Source organism: Diaporthe batatas (genome assembly GCF_019321695.1).
Source record: "Diaporthe batatas strain CRI 302-4 chromosome Unknown Contig00013, whole genome shotgun sequence".
In the NCBI taxonomy this organism is placed as follows: domain Eukaryota; kingdom Fungi; phylum Ascomycota; class Sordariomycetes; order Diaporthales; family Diaporthaceae; genus Diaporthe; species Diaporthe batatas.
In genome coordinates, this window is record NW_025408560.1 from 1,524,195 (window position 1) to 1,544,664 (window position 20,470).

The 20,470-nt window shown below is 55.0% G+C and overlaps 7 protein-coding genes across 7 annotated transcripts; 4 read left to right on the plus strand and 3 right to left on the minus strand.

Moving 5' to 3' along the window:
- Positions 1 to 78: 78 nt before the first annotated feature.
- Positions 79 to 2,141, plus strand: KVR01_010401 (uncharacterized protein; the record flags this gene model as incomplete). The annotated part of the gene is made up of 2 exons (XM_044787779.1): positions 79 to 345; positions 412 to 2,141. The coding sequence occupies 2 exons, from the start codon at positions 79 to 81 to the stop codon at positions 1,993 to 1,995; spliced, it is 1,851 nt and encodes a 616-aa protein (XP_044640560.1). The 3' UTR covers positions 1,996 to 2,141.
- A 171-nt stretch (positions 2,142 to 2,312) lies between these two features.
- KVR01_010327 (uncharacterized protein) lies at positions 2,313 to 3,253 on the minus strand (the record flags this gene model as incomplete). Its single annotated transcript, XM_044782399.1, has 1 exon — positions 2,313 to 3,253. Exon 1 carries the CDS (start codon positions 3,135 to 3,137, stop codon positions 2,313 to 2,315), a length of 825 nt encoding a protein of 274 aa, XP_044640486.1. The 5' UTR covers positions 3,138 to 3,253.
- A 285-nt stretch (positions 3,254 to 3,538) lies between these two features.
- On the minus strand, positions 3,539 to 7,813 carry KVR01_010211 (uncharacterized protein). Its single transcript, XM_044790440.1, has 3 exons — positions 6,943 to 7,813; positions 4,734 to 6,890; positions 3,539 to 4,670 (listed from the first exon to the last, which is right to left on the minus strand). The coding sequence occupies exons 1-3, from the start codon at positions 7,390 to 7,392 to the stop codon at positions 3,798 to 3,800; spliced, it is 3,480 nt and encodes a 1,159-aa protein (XP_044640370.1). The 5' UTR covers positions 7,393 to 7,813; the 3' UTR covers positions 3,539 to 3,797.
- Positions 7,814 to 8,072: 259 nt separating this feature from the next.
- Positions 8,073 to 10,427, plus strand: KVR01_010358 (uncharacterized protein). Its single transcript, XM_044781487.1, has 2 exons — positions 8,073 to 8,444; positions 8,512 to 10,427. Exons 1-2 carry the CDS (start codon positions 8,366 to 8,368, stop codon positions 10,020 to 10,022), a joined length of 1,590 nt encoding a protein of 529 aa, XP_044640517.1. The 5' UTR covers positions 8,073 to 8,365; the 3' UTR covers positions 10,023 to 10,427.
- A 422-nt stretch (positions 10,428 to 10,849) lies between these two features.
- Positions 10,850 to 11,606, plus strand: KVR01_010309 (uncharacterized protein). The gene is made up of 3 exons (XM_044793983.1): positions 10,850 to 11,221; positions 11,276 to 11,358; positions 11,422 to 11,606. The coding sequence occupies exons 1-3, from the start codon at positions 11,111 to 11,113 to the stop codon at positions 11,534 to 11,536; spliced, it is 309 nt and encodes a 102-aa protein (XP_044640468.1). The 5' UTR covers positions 10,850 to 11,110; the 3' UTR covers positions 11,537 to 11,606.
- A 3,299-nt stretch (positions 11,607 to 14,905) lies between these two features.
- On the minus strand, positions 14,906 to 16,314 carry KVR01_010671 (uncharacterized protein). Its single transcript, XM_044785280.1, has 2 exons — positions 15,909 to 16,314; positions 14,906 to 15,837 (listed from the first exon to the last, which is right to left on the minus strand). The coding sequence occupies exons 1-2, from the start codon at positions 16,051 to 16,053 to the stop codon at positions 15,014 to 15,016; spliced, it is 969 nt and encodes a 322-aa protein (XP_044640830.1). The 5' UTR covers positions 16,054 to 16,314; the 3' UTR covers positions 14,906 to 15,013.
- A 2,439-nt stretch (positions 16,315 to 18,753) lies between these two features.
- KVR01_010332 (uncharacterized protein) lies at positions 18,754 to 19,863 on the plus strand (the record flags this gene model as incomplete). The annotated part of the gene is made up of 1 exon (XM_044784610.1): positions 18,754 to 19,863. One exon carries the CDS (start codon positions 18,754 to 18,756, stop codon positions 19,861 to 19,863), a length of 1,110 nt encoding a protein of 369 aa, XP_044640491.1.
- Positions 19,864 to 20,470: the final 607 nt, after the last annotated feature.

The following is a 20,470-nucleotide window of genomic DNA, read 5'->3' on the forward strand; positions in this document are numbered from 1 at the left end:
ACCTCTCTCATTGGCTGACGACTTTTACCACCGCAACAGCCAACTTACCTAGGCACACCTGCACAACAGCATCCAAAAATGGCAAGCTCCCACGAAGATGAGGAATGGGACAAGAGCACGTCCGAGATCCAGTCTGAAGACTCGGATGACCTGCACGAGAGCCGCCCCAACCGCTGGAAAGGCCCCCCGCAGAGCTGGCGCAGCATTACAGAGGAGGACCGTCTCACTTACAACGCCCTTGGGAAGGTGAGGAACCAGGACCTGTCGCTGCACCTGTACAACGCCTACAAACTCAGGGAGAGGGCTGCTGCAGCTGCTGCAGGTGGAGAATCTGGCCAAGAAGAGGTATGTACACCTTCCCCTGCAATCCCACATCTAAGCTTCGACACAATCGCTGACTTCCATAACCAGGACGTTGATGCAGAGACGGGCGAACCTGTCCGCAACGAGCCATGGGCGCCACCTAAGACCTGGACTGCCTGGCCCCTGCCCACGCACCTTCTGCCACCGGATGACTTCATGTCCAAGACGGAGGACGAGGACGAGGTCTTCACCATCCGGCGTCCGGAAGACCAGAGGCCCAGCGCCAGGCTCGAGGAGATCATCTCGGCGACCACACTGAGATTTGCTAAAGAACGCCTCCGCCAACGGGGCTTTACCGAATCATCCCATGAAGACGACGACGGCACTGTCAAGGCGGAGCTTCTGTCATCTGAGGCCGAGTCTCAGCCGGGTGAATCAGCGGACGACAGCCAGGACGAGGAAGCGGTGGACGGTGGTGAGCAACCAGAGGGCCGGCGGCAGGGAAAGCAGAACGTTCCTGCAAAGACTTTCAGGCCTGTTGTTTCCACGGATGACGACCTTTCATACGACCTCATACGCCCTTCCACACGGAGGATCCTCGACAACCTTGACAACACACTGACTGTTCTGCACAACGCCCGCATGACAAGTGCTCAAACCCTCGAAGAATCCGAAGAGCCATCCTCGGAAAGCGACAATGAATCACGGCAGTCATCCCAGCCTGTGAGCTCCCCCGAGCGCTCCCCCAGCAAAAGCCCCAGGATGCCAGCAGGAGACGGATCGCCGACAAAGAAATCCAACCGCGGCCGGCCGCGCAAGTACGTGCAGATGGAGGGCGAGAGCGAGAGGGACTTTGAGATCAGGCGGGCGAGAGCCCTCAAGGGGAAAGTGAGGCTGCCACCCACAGAAGCAGGAGGCGGGAGCCAGAGCGGATCGCCGCGCAAGCGTGCCTCACCCCAAAAGAGACAGCGCGACGACACGGCCGAGGATCACGACAGGGACTACTTGGTGCAGAAGAAGCTCGACCGCCTCAGGCCGCGGGACTGGAGCGACGTCCTGGGCGCCGCAGCGCTGGCGGGGTTCCCGCCGGATGTCGTCGCGCGGGCGACGCAGAGGTGCGCCAACCTCTTCGGTCAGGGCATGGACATGCACAGGATCGACGGGAATGCAGCACCGTCTGGTGCCAGTGGGCTGAAGACAACGACGTATCGGCCTGGAGGAGAGGTACCTCCGGGGGACTCCGAGGCCGAGGATGGAATCGGGGGTCTTGATCACCGCCGCCAGGCACCATCTAGGAGCCGAGATACCAGCGCGGGAGATACCAGCGCGGCACCTAGCAGGACGCGTTCGCCGACATCTGACGACGAGGATAGCGGTGAAGGGGAGGTTTCGCCCAAGAAGGAGCAGCCTCGGAAGCCGGCCAAATCTAAAGGCAAGAAGGGGCAGCACTTCTGCCCGTTCCCAGACTGCGAGAGAGCCACGGTTGGTTTCGACAGGCCCTTCAATCTAAAGAGGCACATGAATCTTGTCCACGGCGAAGACACTCCTCCGGATGCTTCCGAAGAGGCCGAAGCAGCTCCAGCGGACGACATGCTCGATGGTATCCACCGTGACGGGTTTCTTCAGCCTATACGGGTACAAAAGGGCTGGAGGGCTGAGGATACGAAGAAGAGGGCGGCGAGGAATCCCTAGACAACGCGGTCAAGGGACTCGAGTCTGCAATTGGAAGGGGCCAACACCAGTAGAGCCGGAGAAATGCTACGCTTCCCACGATAGCTTCAGTGAATGGAGGCGAGTCGCGTCGTCAACTGTTAGTCCCAATTACTCAGGAACAGTGGCCACAATGGCCTCAAGTTTTCAGGTATGGCTGAGTGCTCCGCAACAGAAAACCACCGACAATCGAAACAACATGAAGAAACCACGAGGTCCCCATCAAGTGTAAAAAAAGACCACAGCGAGACCATCCACCAGAGCAGCCATCCGCCTCCCAGCCCCAGCCCCAGCCCCACCTACTCATCCCCAAACTGCCTCGCAACCTCCCTCGCAAAGTCCCCAATCGTATCAAACCTCCACTGGAAGCTGACCTCGCCCCCCCTCACCATCGCCTCGTAGTCCCCCCCGATCCCCTGCGCCTCCCTCCTCTCCCCGCCCCGCGAGATCCAACAGCTGCTGAACCCCAGCGCCTTGGCCGCGGCGTGGTCGACCCGCAGGCTCCGCGCGACGTGCAGCAGCTCCCCGCCCTCGCCGCCGGGCCTCCCCGCGCCCCGGACCCCGAGCTCCTCCCCCGCCCGCCGGAACAGGTACTCGAAGTTCTCCCGCGCGGGCTTGTAGCTCCCGATCTCCTCGGCCGTGTAGGTCGCGTCGAAGGGGACCGCGCCGAGCGGGCCCCCGGCCCCCGTGGTGGCCCCGATGTTGGCGTTGTCGACGTTGGACAGGATGATGAGCTTGTAGTGCCTCTTGAGCGTCCGCAGGCCCTCGATCGTGTCCGCGAACGCGGGCCAGCGGCCCGGCCCCGTCGCCATGGCGGCCAGGTCGTCCCGCGACAGCGAGCCGTCGGGCAGGCCCGCGCCGGCCGCGAGCCTCTGCAGCGCCGTGGTGAGGATGACGTCGTACCGCATCCCGGGCTGCGAGGCCTCGAGCTCGCTGGCGAGCTCGTCGAAGCGCTGCAGGGCGAGGCTGGGGTCCTTTGCGAATGGGTGGTCGGCTGGGAGCTTAGACGTGACGGGCTTGAGGGCCTGGGTCAGGCCGGGCTCCCACTCTATCAGGGTGCCGTAGCAGTCGAAGCTTAGGGCCTTGAACTTTGTCAGGTCCTTGGTGTTGTCTATCTCGGCCATGGTTTGTTTAGTGTGATGCTATTGGATTGGTAGGTGAGGTTGCTGGCTTGGGTGTGACGGGCTTGGGATTTGGTCGGTCAATTCTTGGTATGTATAAAGAGACGACCACAATTGCCTTGCGCTACATCTGGATAATGTCCATCTTATACATGAGGCCATCAATATTCGGAGCCTCCACATGAGCTTCAATCCTTCGTCGCAGTCTGGTCGCCTCGCACTTGTTCCCCCGCCTACAGGGCGTACAATGACAACGCTCGGCCTGCCGCTTTGGGTCATATAGTACAGCTTACACGCCCTTGTCACTGCATTCAATCCGCCACTTTGCGTATATCCAAACGGATTTCGACAAAAAGGCGTGTTTTTTGTGGGCCGACCTGCAACATAACGACGGCTTTACGACATAATTTGAAACAGTCCATTCAAGTGAGCAGCCCAGAAACAACTGAGCTTGGCTCAGGGGTATCGAGTATACTGAGTAAAACCTACACAGCGCCGTTCAGCAACCTGCATTCGCACAATGTATTCGATCAATTCCGTCCCCGCGCTCTTCAAGTCCCTATGCGCGCCGATTTGCCGCCACGAAGAAGCTCCTTGCAAATATCAAACATAGAAAATAAGCCGTGGCTGGCCTGCACAACTGGCCTTCATCGAGTCATCGCATTAGCGCAGACGGGCGCTCTTCCGTCGTCGCGTACCATGAGAGAACTCTGATGGCGGCATGTTTTCAACGCCGTCCAGGTGCACCTTCTTCATCTGCTTAGACGGTATCCTAGACGTGGTCTTTTTGACAAGAGGTACGGTGTTGTCGTCCGCCGAAAGAACGGTCGACATTGTACTTGCAGCTGGGTCAAATACCAGCCCGGTGGTTGTGAGATTTGTATCGACCTCTCGCAGACTCTGGCTCAATGGATTGGTGGCGGAATCGGAGGAAGCTGGTCGGGATGGAGACTTGGCTTCTTCAGATGCGTCAATGTCATTGAAAATAGGGTGCACTGGCGTAGCCCTGCTCGGTGTAGCTGTTGGCCGGCTCGGTGTCTGCAGAGGAGTCTCGTGGGCACCAGCAATGAGAACATCGCGAGCGGCAGTACGAGGCAGCACGGTAGGGTAGTGATATTCCACCCTTTTAGGTGTCTCTCCGGTGGGCTCGTATTCACGGAGAGCAGTGCTTGAAATATCCTCTCTCAGCTTGGTCAAAGGCTGGCAGAGGCTGTCGTCGAGCGGTTGCAGGTCTTCGCGTAGATTTTCGATCTCTGCGCTCATCTGCTCCCCAAGGTCTTGAACTCTGTCGGACGTGCCCTTGTAGTGGGATGCTATGTTGGAGAAAGAAGCATCCACAGTATCCGACAGATTAGCCATCGAGGCCTCGTGTTGCGCGTGATGCCCAGCGTTTTCCGACCGAGCTCGAGTTACAAAGTCGTCTAGGGCCGTCATTTGCATGTTCAGGTCTTTCATCTGTTCATCTACCACACGGACTGTCTCGGCATGCACTGATTTCGTGGTGTTCTGGATCGAGGTGCTGTGGCCACTCGCCGCCTGCGTTTCGATTGAATTAGTAACCGTTTTTAAAACGGCGCCGCATACGGGGATCAAACTTACAGTCCAGTCATCTTGAAGTTTGGTCTTCAGTACGTCACGAGACTCGGATACGTCTTGTAGCATCTTCTCCTCATTCGAGTCCCACTCGTCCATACCTGCCGAGTATGTGGTGACTTGTCCTTCGAACGTTTCTGTGGCGCCCTTGACGCGTTTTTGGATCATGGCAGCCTTGCCAGCCAGTCGAGTCTCCTGCTGCTCGGCGTGGGCATTGATGAGTGTTGTGATCTGTGCGAGGAGCTGCTGCCGGTCTTCCGCTGCTTGTCTTCTCTCCTCGTTGACAACGGTTTCAATCTGGGCAGAAGTGGACTCGCTTGATCGCAGCATGGCTTGACTTGCATCCTCCAGCTGTCTCCTCAAGGAATCTGACTCGCTCCGTTGCACACTAATGTGACGAAGCATGTCCTCGAAGATGTTCTTGAAGTCTTTGCCAAGAGAGCTATAAGATGTGTGAAGGTGAGAGTGGAACGTATCAAGCTCACTCATCACATCGGCAGCTATCCTCTCAGCAGCTGCAGCGATTGCCTGGAGACTCTCCCCAACCCGCTCCTTGATGTTATCTCTGACGACCTTGATCTCTTCCAAGACGTTGTCCATTTCATCCTTGGACTGCTGCTTTTGCTCTATGAGCTCATCTCTTGACGCGACAAACTTTTCGAGATTCTCATCGAGGAAAGACTGGGTAGCCGACAACTTCTGTAATTCCTCCCTGACGAAGTCTTGCATTCTTTGCGAAACGCCAGAGATATGATTCTCTTGGTCGGCTCGAAAATCCTGAACACGACTCTCGACAAGCTCGGTGACATCGGATACCTGAGACTGCGAAATGGCCCATGTGCTTCGATTCAGATCTTGCAAATCCGACTTCCTCTTGTTCTTAGCTCGCAGGCTGCTCACATCACTGACGGTTCTGTTGAGGGTATCGATGAGCTCTCCTCCCATAGCTGTCAGCTTTGCTTCCGTCTCCTGGTGGGCCTCACGAAGTTGAGTCTCCTCGGCAAGGCTCTTCCGTGTCGCTGCCAAAACTAATTCTGTCTGGTCGAGAACGCCCTGTGTTTCGTCAAGTTGTGCTTTCGTGCCGTCGTGATCCTTCTTGAGCCCCACAAAGCTCGAGGTCATGGTGAAGAGCTCTTGCACTTTGTTGCGCAGATTCGACTCCAGTGTGACAATCTTGGCAGCTTGCTCATCGGCAAGGATACGACGGGACTCGCTTTGAGCAGTCATTTCCTCGTACGCCTCATTGGTGAGATGGACACCATTGCGTAACCGTGTAGCGATCAGTTCGGTCCTGAGTTTCTCAATCTCGGCCGTAAACTCTTTCAACAGTGCCATCTTGTTGATGAGGGCATTGACCTGAGGCTTGTTTTTGATATTCTTTGCCCGAAACGCGTAATCCAACGTGGAGATGGTCTCTTCGAGGTTGCTCTTGGCAGGTGATATGGTCGCGATGATGCATGTCTTTGTCCTTCCGCCCAGCGAGTCCTGTAGGAGTCGGGTAAGTTTTGATTCTCTGTATGGGATGTGAGGGCTTCTGTCGACGAGTGCATTGATCACGCGACCCAACGTCAACAAGCTCTTGTTGATCAGGCCGGCTTCTGCAGCACGCTTGTTCTCGGCTCCGGACCGCTGGATGTTCTCGCTTCCAGCAAGGTCAACGAGGTTCAGCTTCCCGAGGCTGATGAAGTCGTCGCCACTCCCGCCTGGGCGTTTGGCCTGGACTGTGATGGTAAAGACGGTATGACTCCGACTACTCAGGTCGTTGCACTTAGTCGCGGCGACTTGTCGCCTCAAACTTCCTTCCTGCAATCGAGCGATACCTTCTGCCGCATTGGTGATGTTTCGTTCCTCCACTCCTTGTACCACTGTTGTCATGTGGCCCTTCTTTGAGACTTCGTCAAAGATCTTTAACTTTGCATTCTCGTCCGGAGTAAGCAGGTCGCGAAGCTCCTCGTTGTAAAGTTCAATAAACGAACAGCGAACACAGTTCTCGATGCCGTCGGAATCGAGCTTGTTGAACAAAGCTTGCAAGACGCGGGGGATGATTCCGGCCTCTGGGGCGAGGAGACCCAATGATTCGGTCATGTCACCAGACATGGTATAGGTCTTGCCAGTGCCGGTCTGGCCATAAGCAAAGATAGTGCAGTTGAAGCCAGCAAGCATCTACCAGAGTCAGCGGCGTCGTGTTGACAGAGTCCAATTGCGGGCGACTCACATCTCCCAGGATCGGTTTGACCACGTCTTCAAAGACCATGGACTGGTCTGCTGCTTGCGAGAAGACACGGTCAAAAGCATAGGTCTTGTTGCTCAGTGCGTTTGGCCCCATGGACAGGTCGACATGCTGTCCCATGACGCCGTTTGTTCGGACAACAACAGCGCTGTTTTCGCCGACCTCGCGATGGTTGCGGCCTCTGCATCGCACCACGACATTGATATTTGTCTCGACATTGAAATCCGTCTCGAAGTCGCGTTCCTTGCGCTTCATGCCTGCAGCCGGAGATGCCCTGGAGGACGAGGCAGTCTCGGCGCGTGAGGCAGCACCGGACCTGTCGAATCGAGACGTGACGGTGGCGGCGCTCGGGGGCCTGACACTGGGGGCGCGTGTGGTCGAACCGGCTCGTATGCTTGCGCGACCGACGGCGCCGGGTCGGCCTGGAGGCGGCATGGTGGATGAGGATTGGGCGCCCCTCCTCGCGGGGGCTTTCCTTTTGGAATCCAGGATGAATGTGGGCACCGGCGGTGACTCGAGGACAGGTGATATTGGGTATTCAAGTTGGGCGCTGCTGCACGCGCAGTGCGTCGTCAGCGGCGACAACGACAGCTATGATCCAAAGCTCCAATGGATCAAACAGATGGGGATTCTCGCGATGATTGTTGTAAACGAAACGACAAAAAACCGAGGCAAGCAGATGACGCGTTTCGGCGCGTTGGAATGTGGAAGCAAATGCTGAGGGTGTGAGGGTATAACAAAATGGCTGGCAAGCAAACCGGAGCTATGTCAGACAGGGTCCAGCAAGATCCATTGGGGAGGGGGGCGGCAGGGCTCAAGGTCGTTGATTGCACAGTAGGTACGGATAATAAGCAACACAAGCAGATGAAGTTTGCAGGCAGCTCCTGTTTACAAAGCGGGCAGGCGGGTCTGTGGCACTGGCAAAGCCCCTGCCAGTTCCCCATCGGGCCCAGCTCAAGTGACAAGGGTGTTGCTGGGGTAACTATCGATAAAGATCCTCTCAGCTACGACTGTCAACCCCTGTCGGAACGGCCCCTCCTGCCGGGCGTGACACATGCAGATGACGTTTTGGAAGTGTCCCGCGCTTTCCCTTAAGCTACCCCCCCAAGCCCCCCCTTGAGGCCCCTGTCCGACGGCCCAGCACGCATCACGCGGCGGTGGCAGGCCGCGACATGACACCTGAGTCTCCAAGTCTGACTTACTGCATGTGGTAGACAGTACTCTGGCTTGGATCGTCAACTAGAACCACAGCTTGCTCTCCACAACATGATCGGTTGCAGAGCAGCCCGAGCTTGCAAGGCTGACCACACAGACCGAGCCGCCCAGCCAGCCATTCCGTCTACTTGAACACACTTGCCGACCGCTCTGCTCTCCCTGCACCGCGGATCCCTTATCTCCTCCCATCTGGATGCGCCCGCCCTCGGCTTCCAACATGGCGTCGCTCTTCAGTGCTCAACTCCACCCAGGGCGTGCACTGGGATTCCTTGGTATGCTGTCTACTGCCAGAAATGCACCACATCCCCACAGTTACTGACATCGTCTTGCTTCCCCCAGTCCTCGGCGCATCCCTCCACGACATCCTGACCCGACTCAAGGCCGAGCCCCAACGCTTCCCGAAGCTTGACCTGGTATATTCGCCAACGGACCCGGTCAAAGAGCCCGTCATAGTCACTCTCCCGTCGAACGGTGTCCGTCTACGCTTCGATGGCCCTGAACAACGCCTTCGTTTGGTCGAGGTCGTCGACTTCACAAAGAACCACATCACCTTCAAGGACCAGAGCACAGATCGTGACCTGGTGAAGCCACCAGCCGACCCTACGGCTCATCCTCATTCGGGAGAGCCCGCCACCGAACCCACCTTCAAACACATATACCAGAGATTCCTTGGGCCGACCTACGATGGCGAGTACATCCCGGGGTCCGATGGGCAGGGGATATACATGCTATCGTACCCCGGCGTGGCTTTCACATTCCCTCTGGCGCAGTCGGCCTATTCGCCAGAAAAGGATGTTGTGACACTGTTGTCTTCCTCCACCCAAGTCGCTACATCGATGGCAGTCTTCAGCGGGGACTCCTGGGCCCAGTCTCGGGAGACCCTGTGGACCGAGGTCCTTCCCAGTATCAAATCCTTCGCACCCCTTGCAAAGGGCAAGGATGTGTGTCCAGATGAGATATCACTCGTTAGAATCCATGGGGGAGGTAAGCTGCAATTGTTCAAGAAATGGACGAGCAACTCCACCTGGATATTACTAGGCGACACCACTCCACAGGAACTTGTTGCGGAACTGGGACCACCTGATGCTATCTACCGCAAGAACGACCAGCGCATGTACATACACAAAATACGTACAGCCAGCAACAGTCGGACGCGGCCAGATAGCGACGGTCTGCGGCGGCCCGGTGACCTGACCGACACGGATCACTCTTCCGCAAACACCATGTCCGAGGACTCCAACGATGACGAGGCAATCGAAGAGGAGTTTGCCGGCAACGTGTCCGGAGAGTGTTTCTACAATTACTTCTACCTGGGCTTCGATGTGCTTGTGTCTACACCAACAACCCCCTCTCAGCCACCACCGTCCCAGGACAAGTCAGGACTCCCAGGGAAGGCCATCAGATCGGAAGCACCAGATCGCATGGTGGCAACCAAGCTGATCCTGCACGCCAACGTCCCAGGTTCATACCCATTCAACCGTCACCGACGCTGCAGATGGGAGATCGCCTACCTAGACCAGGCCTCACCGGAGGCACCAGTCAACACCGAGACGCCCTTCGCCCACATCTCGAAACACCTGCGGCAGGAATGGCAGTCTATTTACTCCTCAGAGGACGAGGCCCTCCAGAAGCAGCGAGGTATGGTTCTCAACCGCGGCTGGGGCGACAGTCCGGGGAGCAGCTGCGAGCTTCTCGGCGGCTGGGAGGACAGCGGCGATAGCACGCACGCGGGCGTCGGTGTACGCCGTGCTGATGGTAGTGAGGACTCTACGACGACGCTCTACGGCTTCCCCGGCCTCGTGTTTGAGGTGCTCAAGAATGGGTATGTCAGTAATTTGACGGTCTTTTGATGGCTGTTCGGTCAATCCATTATAAACCTTGTAGTCACGGCAAGTCTGCCACCATCTTGGCTGGACGGTCGATGAGTTTAGAGGGTTGCAGGGCTTTTGTACAAGGGGAGGATCGGTAGGAGTTCAGCGCGTTGGAAAGGATGCAGTCTAAAGTGGCCATCGAGGCCATTCTTCACCATTACGGATACAGTGTTTGATTTTCGCCGTTGTTCGTGCTTTAGACCTGGGCATTGGAAAGGTGGCAATTGAATGGACGGTGGATGCTGTTCGTAGAGCGCGCAGCGCTGCAATTGATACTACTATGTAAGTTTCTCTATGCACCATCCTTGAAGCGGTCAAAGTGCCGCCTAAGGGTTTGTCCACTAGCCCAGAGGCAGTGTCGGCGTTCAGAATCAAGTAAGCAACCTATTGCTTTTCCCCCTGAATTCTATGTTTCGGAGTCCGTTCTCACAGAAGTCCCTGCTCCGGCCCTTGTAAGGCTGGGCATGGACCCGTCTTTAATTGGCTTTGACCTTGGCCCGCGCCTCCGCAAAGTCGTCTAAAAAGTCTCCTATTGGGTATCACGAGATGATAGGGGTCTTCCGGACGGACCCTGCCGCCCCCTTACTGCTATACCACTCAACTTGAAGATGGTAGACGACATTACAGGTCGAATCCCAGTTGTGGATGGGATGTGCGGGGACCAGCCTGCCCAGCCTGCCAGCTTCCATCCTTGGAGTCATGTGCAGCTTTGAAGCTTACGCTATGTAATCATATGTGACCAACGCCGGCCTCAGCATACGATTCTAGGACCGACTTCCGAAACTTTGTTTACCTCCACTCTTTCCGTAATTTCCCCCTTCAATGCCACTGGGATGTCAGTACTCACGGAAGGTGAAAGATACCCGGTCGAATAGAGCCCCTCAATATGTATACTGTCTGACAGTTAAGTATAAAGTTCTACCAATGTCCTGGTACAAACTCAATGTGGTTGTGTCCAAGTAGCTCATTCTATTGCTCAATTTGACTTACATCCAATATCACTAGTACCTAGAGACATTCGGAGAATTTTCTGCATAACTGCATTCATAACATCCCAGTCATCCAAAATGCAGCTCTTCAAAGCAGTCATGCTCATCGCTCCCCTCCTGGTTGCCGCCAGTCCTGTCGAGCTTGAGCCCAGACAGTTCACCGAGTGCTGTTTCCTTGGCAACTGGAGTGTAAGTCAATAAAAGACGGAACCTACCGAATTCATTCCAGCTAATTCCTCCTAGCCCGGCCTGCAGATGTACTTCAGAGCTACCGGCTCGGGAACCATCCACGGCAGCCCTGACGTGTGTCTCATCGACGTGAAGCGGTACGCTATATTTCCTGATCTGATCACTATCTTTCAACCTGGTCACCACTAATAAGCTATCAGCGATGCCTCGGACCCTGATAACTGTTCCAAGGTCACGGCCACGTTCAATGGTGGCTACTGCTTTGACAATTCGATTCTTTCACAGGTTAACTGTACCACCGTGCCAGCAAGTTAAGACATCTGGAGCCACTCTGAAGAGAGACTGTATATAGTCAATAGCGTCCCGCAAATACACGACGTTTTCCCCTGAATTGCATCTGTATTTGAGAATATTTTCCAATTTATAGAGCCTTTACATGAGTGAACCTGATTGCTTGCCACCGTAAAAGCTTTCAATGCAATACATTCGGGCCAACCTGTTCACCTGGACCATTGTACAAGATTGACACGGTTCATTCCCGAAATCAAGACCAAAGCACCAATATTTCCGGTTCAGTACCGCGAGCCGGCAGGAATCCAACAAACGAGCTGATAGTGAACCGAACCTTTCACGGGAACTAAATGATTTTTCGAAGTATCGCAAACCTTGACATCGTGGAAGTTCCTGGGGTTGAAGAGAGTGAGGTCGCCTGGAACTGCCTTCATGGCCTTGAAGGGATGCCCATCGAGTATCTGGGGGTGGTAGCTATCCCTGGGGAAGTCCTTGCTCCAGGCAATTTCGTTGTCATGGGCCTGTCACTGTCTGTCGTAGATGAGCGTGTCGTCGCCGGGCACCTTGTTGAGCAAAATGTCCCATGTGACCTGCGCCGCGATTCCGGATATGTTCCATCCCACAGCCTCCTGCGATTTGTTAGTTATCTCCAATGGTGTGTGGATTAACAGGCCCTATATCTTACGGAGGGTGCGAAGTCTACATGCACACCGATGTATCGGTCGATTGCTCCTAGAATCCCGGCGAATTTGTTTCTGTCGTTTTCCGAAGCAGCCGGACCTCGGGACCGGTATTCCGGAGGCTTCACGAAGGGCGCGCGCCCATCACTCGTTGCAGCACATCAACGCCAGCTGCAGCCTGCCATCGCGCATCCAGCAATCGTGCAACCTTAATACTATTGAAATCCTTGCCCTTATCTTAGATACCATGACATCGTGTCCTTTTCAAGCGCTGGGTCTTGGGCGCTTACCACCGTATGAGGGCGATGTCCGAGGACACATGCAACTATCTTAGATACCACCCTATTGTTGCTGTGAAGTGCTAGAAGATGCAGGGATACTGTTGTTTACCAGTTGAGGGCAAAAATGATTGCTCAATCGTATGCCTTAAGACTTCGGTACGTTTTAGTACTGTATAAAGGTACCGCATATGTTTTATATGTATGGGAATTAGGAACGAAACCACTTCGGCACGTTCAGGATACCGAATAGTGGTGGTTTTCTGCAACAGATCACTGTCCCGTAACTGCCAGTGCAGTAAGGCTAGACAACATCGGTTGGGGCTTGCATCACGTGGAATGTGTGTGTCACGTCGGGCTCTTTTTCTGAATGTCACGAAGCAGCTTGGCGGGAGCTCCCTCGAGTGGTTTTTTTGCCATCAGATCCTGCTGATCTCGTGCACAGCGAAGTATCTTGCTGCCGCAGAGGTAGTGAGGCTAACTCACACCCTGATTACACCAATGGTACATGCTCCTGATCAATAACAGTGGCTTTGATATTCACGATCTCAGCTGAGCCGCTATCTTGCGGGGCTCTGCGTTGTGTCACCGAAATCGGCATTCACAAGACAGAAGCTTGGGCATGCATGTGAAGTGTCACCGCCTTGAGCATGAGTTATGCGATAGGAATCGACATCGGCACGGCGAACACTCGCCTTGCGGTGTATCGCGAAGGTCAGGTGGAAGCCATACCTGACAGGAACGGCCAGCGTTCTATGCCGTCCTGCGTGGCATTCACAGAGGGGTCATCTAGTCGGAAACGCGGCAAAGGCCCATGCTGAGTTCGACCCAAGGGACATCGTGTACGGTATCAAGCGCGCCCTAGGGCAGAGACTGTGCCAGGAGGACCTGGACCGGCATGTGAGAATGTCCCCCAACGACGTCTCGCTGAATTCTCCCGGGCGTATGGTTATCAATGTGGTAGACAAGAAACGTCCGCAACGCGTCTTGCCAGTGCGTGTTTTCGGGATACTCCTCGCGGAGGTTATGGCAAACGCCGAGGCTTTTCTGGATGAGCCCGTTCAAGGTGCAGTCATCACCGTACCGGCACAATTCGATCGACTTCAGCGCCTGGACGAGTATGATGCGGCACAGTTAGCTAGACTCAAATGTGTTGTACATTGGGTCAAGCATTGCGTCGATTGCTCTTTATCACGGCCTTCTTATGCAACCTTGTATTGCTCGGTCTTCACGCTCTGACCTCGGGAGGAGAAAGTCTGTCTAATATTGGATCACGGCGCTGGTTCCTTCAATTCCGGTTTAGTCTCGATTAAGGATGGCATCATCAAACTGCTTTCAGTCGCGAGTGGCACACGTCTTGGAGGCGAGGACCTGATCGATCGTGTAAACGCCCACTTCGCTGCAGAGATTCGATTGGGGTGGAGCTGGGACATCAACGAGGACATGATTGCCCGCCGTCGCTTAAGGCTAGCCTGAGAGGTTGCAATGAGATGATGAGCTCGGCAGCATCAGTTCAGATCCTTATTCACTTACTCCGCGACGGGCAAGACTTCTGCGGATCTTTGTCCAGGAAACTACTGTATCAACTGTGTCAGGACCTTTTCATCGCGACACTTACAACAATCGATCGTGTGTTACTCGAACGGAAACCCCACAACGCGATCCAGCGCAATGAATCATCTGCCGGTGAAGGGCTGGACAAGCCAGCTCTGCAGAACGGGCACGCAGGGCTAGCTCGGGCTACCAAGACTTCATCTAGGAGAAATACGCGAGAGAAGACACATGTCACCGACAATGGGAACAATGTATACGTCATCGAAATCATCATGGTCGGCGACGACCACGGCCGACCTCGACCGGACGTGGGTTTACGCGGCGCCCCCGAGGTAGCTCGCGGCGGACCCCAGAATGAGTCGGCCGACGTGTGGTCACCAGGCTGCGTCTTCTTGGAAATCCTAACCGTGCTGAAGGGGCAATCGCCCGCCGATATGCGGGCCTTCTTCAAGGGCCGCTCGGATAGCACAAGCTTTCACGACAACACCGCGCCGGGGCATATCGCCGCCTGGGTCGGGTCTCTGCGGGAGCGGTCAACTCCAGAGCTCCCGAGCTCAACGGGGCCCTGGAGTGGGTGGATAGTATGCTCCAAGTCGAACCGCACCACCGGTGCCGGCCCTTTGAGCTCTTCAAAAAGACCGTTGCCGCGTCCGAGAGTACATCGTTACTGGTCTGTGGTGCTTGCTACCGGGACAGATGCGAGTCGGCCTCTAGGAGTAATGATGACCATACGGATCGTTGGAGCGAGGGAGATGATGAGAACATGTCAAATTGACCGTCTCAAGAACCAAGATGTGGCGATCGATGATACTCTCATCAGTCAACAAGTGCTTTGTGTTTACTAGCACCTCTAAGTTGAGGGTTTGAGAGATCTAGATACCGGCACCTGGGTGGGAGCAAGCTTGGCTAAGTACCCTCGCGATCTCTCATACTCTCATACACCACCACAATGGGCCATTGGCTGGTAATAGTACGCTTCCGTCCTCAGGCTAACCTTGATTGACGATCAGGTTGTTGTTTCTCGGACGCCCGCAGCCTGGACGTCCGCAGCATGGCTCAGGATAGTAGCTCGGCTGAGGCCGGCGACACTGGCAATAATCAGGCCGCGGCGAAGCGTGACGGATATGCCTACACGGTGTACCAGGCGGCCCTTGTGGTCCTCTCTGACCCGACAGTCCTCTTTGCCCAGATCTGCCCCTCTCACCCGTTCTACCTCTAGACCCTTGCCGCCCTGGACAGCCGCGCTCTCCTGGCAGTCCTCGTGATCCCGGAGGTCCTCGTGATCCCGGAGGTCCTCGTGATCCCGGCGGTCCTCGTGATCCGTCTCGCCCAGGTGGCCCTGGATATCCATGTAACCCCGGGAGGCCTTGCTCTCCTGGCGGGCCAGGAGGTCCAGCTGCGCCGTCTTGACCGTTTGCGCCATCTTTTCCAGCTGGCCCTTCTGGCCCAGTTGGTCCTGGTGGCCCTGGTGGCCCTGGCCATCCCCACCGCCCCTGAAATCCTCGCTCTCCTCGCTCCCCTCGCTCCCCTCGCGGGCCAGCAGGGCCAGCAGGGCCAATAGGTCCAATAGGGCCTCGTTCGCCTCGTTCGCCTTGGTCGCCTGGGTCGCCTTTGGGTCCTCTTTTAACGCGCTGAGATGGACCAGGACCCCGGTCTGTACCCAAGTAGAAGCAACCAAACCAGACCAGGAATATGAGACCAAGGGCAAGAAGAACACCGAAGATGATCAGGCCCGTCTTAGCGGAGTCATTGTTCTGTGTTCCACGTTTCTCCAAGATCAAATCTATGGCTGTAATCTGGACACCCTTTCCTGCTTCATAGTTGGACAAGTCAGCAGTTGATCAGCCCCCCAAGATGTTGAAAAGAGTACGTGGTCGCAGTCACCTCTCTGAAATTTTGGCATTCTGATTTGCGTGGGTTGTCCGCCCTGGAAGTTCGATGCCCGACTTGTCGAAGGGGCGCACAGTTTCGGGAAGCAACACTGCAACGAGAATGATTCTTTAAACAACCTACACAAAGGCCATCGCATCCCCCACGTTGTTGGTGGCGTCTAAGATTACCGAGAAGGCTCCATGTGACGACGGAGGTAGCATCCTATATGACACCGGTGTACGGGTGTATGCGGTGGCTTTCCCCAGCCTATTCAGCTCTGCCACGCTGGAGGCTTGATCAATAGTCAGCCCATGTTATCGGACCGGATCACCAGCCGATGGCGTCCTGACCGGTCAAAAGACAAGTCATCATTCGGAAGCAGGCTGTTGTGTAAGAAAGAACTAATAGTGGCGATTCGACAGTCAAAGGTGGTAGACTTGCAGTGCAGGGTGCCACAGGACGCACATGCATCCAAGGAAAATAAAAAGACTAAGTTATCAGCTCCACCCGTGGGGGTGGTGTATCTACGGAGCGGTTGCCCGGTTTCGCGTTGCCGACGAGGCTCCGGGGCTGTCTGGCGCACCAATGAACTGGTGCGCGTCACCACACCCATTTATATCATCTATACCTTGGCTGTTATAGGAGCGGGCCATAAGAGGTCAGGCTCTCAATTGTGTTCAGCTCTGTAGGTATGGCGCACTTATGTAGCGCAGCAATATTAACAAGATGGAGTAAGCTCACTCTGTCACTTCTATTACGGGTCTCGTTACCCGGCAGTGTGTTGAGGCTCTTCGGGGGATTGTGGTCTAATCTCACTCGAGTTTCACCTGGGCACCCATCAGGCTGAACATCCCACACTTGTACAGACCGACCGGCTGCATCATGCAACGCCATGCAGCCACGGAATATGCGCGCGGGTTGCATTTTGACCCCGTGGCCTGGCGCCACATCTTAGATGGCCCACGTAAGGATTCTCAGCAACGCCCGGGAGAGCCACAACGACGTTCTAAGAACCAGGAAAAGTTGTGCTTTTCCTTTCAGCAAGATCAGCTTGGCCCAGTAGTCTAGCCGCTGCACTCAAGCGTGAAAGCGCACCATGGATCTTGTTGCACTGTCAGCCGGCCGGCTTTCGCTGCAGTGAACGCGCAGAGAAACCGGTCTGGTTTTGTTCTATTCAGTATGCGTATGAAGACTTACCTAGGTACACGGCGCCTCCACACAGAATTAAGCACCTAAAGATCCAGCTTTTAAAAAACATGCAATGCCAGTGCCGGCGACAGCGCACTGAAAGACGTGATCTTAGATGACCCAATGCTGACAACAACACGCGTGGAAATACCTTTCTGCAAATCATGACCTAAAAGAAAACAGCAGTATGGCAGACACTGTATTTGCTGTTTAGCATCTAATACCACTGGTAATTACCCGGAGCCGACGGAGCCGAATTGAGGGAAGACGAGCCGAGCTGTACGGCCGACCGCAGACGGTTCGCCCGGGAATGCGAACCTCCCCTCCTGGGAAGGACAATCCTCCTCCCGGAATTGGCCCCGCGAATGGAGGAACGATGAATGATGAATGGCATTGTACGATGTGGAGAAGGATTGCACCTTGATGGAATTTGGGCTTCTTCAATTACCGGAAGTACTGGTGATGATTGTCCTGGACTATTAAAACCCCACCCCGGGATACAGTTGGGAGCAATGAGAATGGGATATTACTTAAGATCATATACATGTCTTTTACTGGAGAATTCTGTTCAAAGGTTGGAGTCAACAACACAGAATTTCCCAAGGGTCTTTCACTGACATTGTATTTTTTTTACAAAGAAAAACGCTGGGTCTCGAGTGTTTACCACCTGGGCACTGTATGAAGGTGCCACATGCGTTTTATATGTTGGGGATTAGAAACGAAATCACTTTTTCACTTACTCATACAAGGCACATTGAATAATTTCCACTCCCTAACACCTTATAAACATGCTGAAGTCCATCAAAATACTGTATTGTGACGGTGTAGAATTATATGGCTTACATATTGCCCAGGCGCTTAACAAGGTTGAAATTCTGGTCTGGGGGAAACTGTCATATGACGGACTATACTGTAGTGATCCCAGAGAAGACTATTGCACATAATTTGTAGCTAGTGTCCCATAGGGTGGTGTCCTATGGGAGGGTATACCATATGATCAGCAGCAATTATTTCGAGAACAGATGACCAGCAAGATCGCATCGAAACCGTCAGGTTTCATAACGGGTAGTCCGAGGATAAAATCCATTGTGATCCAGTAGTACGGACAGGGTGGGCCAAGCATGGGTTGCAGATTTCCGTACGCTTTGTGTCGACGGATGTCGAACACCAAGCACTGAGGACAGCGGCGAGTGAATTTCCGTACCTAGCTCTAGAGGTAGTTCTGAATGTGGCCGGCCAATATAGTACAGTCAAAGGAATTCGCTCAGTGGGCATCCGATAGGAGGGCGTCCCATAGGAGATCGGCGGGAGAGAACGTGGCAGAGTAGCGGACACCTAAGTAAAGCTAGTGTCTGCTACGTCCCAGAAGTTGAATGGGTTGGTTCATCGGTAGCTTACCTACCTAGGTAGCTAGCCTCAGTCAAAGTGCCTCTCTAATGTGCCCAAGTAAGCGCCCGGTCTTTGGCCAAGGGGAACTTCATAATGCAAAAACTCCCAAAAATTGCATTCAATGACTCAGACACTTACTTAAGTTGAAATGAGCACGCGTGGAGCTGTAGGATCAATCAACTTGACTTCTCAACCTAGGGTACTTACCAAAACACAACCCAAACCAAAATCAACCTTCAAACCACACACCTATCCCACCCACTTAACCACACAATCAACCATGGTCAACAAAAAGAACAAAAACCTAGTGGCACAGATCGCCACCCATGGCCCAACCAAGGAACAGCAGCGCATCGCCCGCCGGGTCCAGCAGTACGACGAGCTCACGAGGAGGGGCCAACAGCAGCCCCTGCCCGCCGACAAGGACGCCGGGACGAGGGTGAAAAAGTCAGCACCGACCAAGCACGACAGAAGGATCAGCCGCGCATGCCAGCACCACGTGAAGCTGGCCCGGAGAGAGGTCCGCTGGGCCAACCGGGGCAACATTGCGGCCCTGCTAGACGCGACCAGAAGCAGCAGGCCGGACGCCACCACCACCACCACCACCACCACTACCACCACAGAAACTGGAACTGAGACTGGAACGGAACATCTATTTCAGTTTTGCGGCAACATCATCACCGCCCAGGACGAGGACGAGGACAAGGCGATCCAGGCTGCCGTAGAGGCTTCTGCCGCCCCTTTCGACCCGTACCGCCACTTCCTGTTCGCCAGCGGTACATGCGGGAAGGTAAAGGGCGTTAAAAAGCAGCCGGGAGCGACCACCACTGGTGCTGCGACTATATTGAGACGAGCTGTTGCTGCGGTCGTCTGCAAAACCGCCTCTGGAAGGAGCAGAAACGAAGGTGGCGACACGGATGCGGGCCACACCTGGGAGGAGAAGTCGTTTAGCATGAACCTATCACCCGGCAATTCTACAACCCAGGGCATCGAAGTCGGCCTGAGATCCGTCGCAGAGGCGCTGGCGCTTGTCGCCACACAGGTGGCATGTACGAGGGACGAGGGCATGTCGCACGACAACAACTTGCACATGCGGCCGAAAGTAACGGTTTTCACCGACAGTCGGGCTGTCGTGGCCAAGATAAGCAAAATCAACCTGACGGCACAGCAGCTGAAGAGCGCGCCTTGGGTAGAGAAGCTGATGACAAGGTCAGAGTACCTTCGCCATCTCGGGGTAGAAATCGAGTTGCGTTGGAGCCCTTGTCTCCAGTCCGAAGGTACTAAACGAGCCAAGAGGGCCTCTCGGAGGGCAGCAAAATCACATGGGGCCTGTGTTGACAGCGTCGACCAAGATCTGCAGATTTTGGTTGACTCGTTGGAACAAGAATGAAATTGAAAGCGCAGTACACATGCCCGGGCAACAGTTTGATACGACAACAATGAAATCATCCTGCGATCGAGTCCCGCGCGAGGTGGTACAGTAATGACGGCCGAAGCAACGACAACCCGCGATCAGTATAACTTTTCGACCTCCACAAGATCCTGGAGCCCTGTCACAAATTGGTTAGATGCCGTATTCCATAGAGCGATCATTCCGGAAGCCCTTGAACTGACCTGTCAGGAGATTTCACCCCACCGCTCTGGTCTTGGTAAACCTGCCACGGTCGGTTCATTTTGTCAGTCGTCACTGAGTAGGCTTGGATAATGAAAGCCCCGCGAGGCAAAGAAACCCCATCCCCAACAGATGTTTTCGACGGCCCTCGGGAATCCTCGCATTCCCGTCCGCCGCCACGTCCCCGACAAGGCCCGAAGCCTGTCCTCTTGCCGCAACGAAATCTTCCGAGGGGGACAGATACCTACCAAGTGTGATCATGAATGGGTTCTGCAGAAGCAAGAGAGTGCCCGCAACAGCTTGCAGAACAGCGTGCAGAGAGGGTTTGGGCGCCAGCGAGCGCTGAGCTGCTCTGTGTGCGAGGAAAGAGGTTGGAGAAGGATGC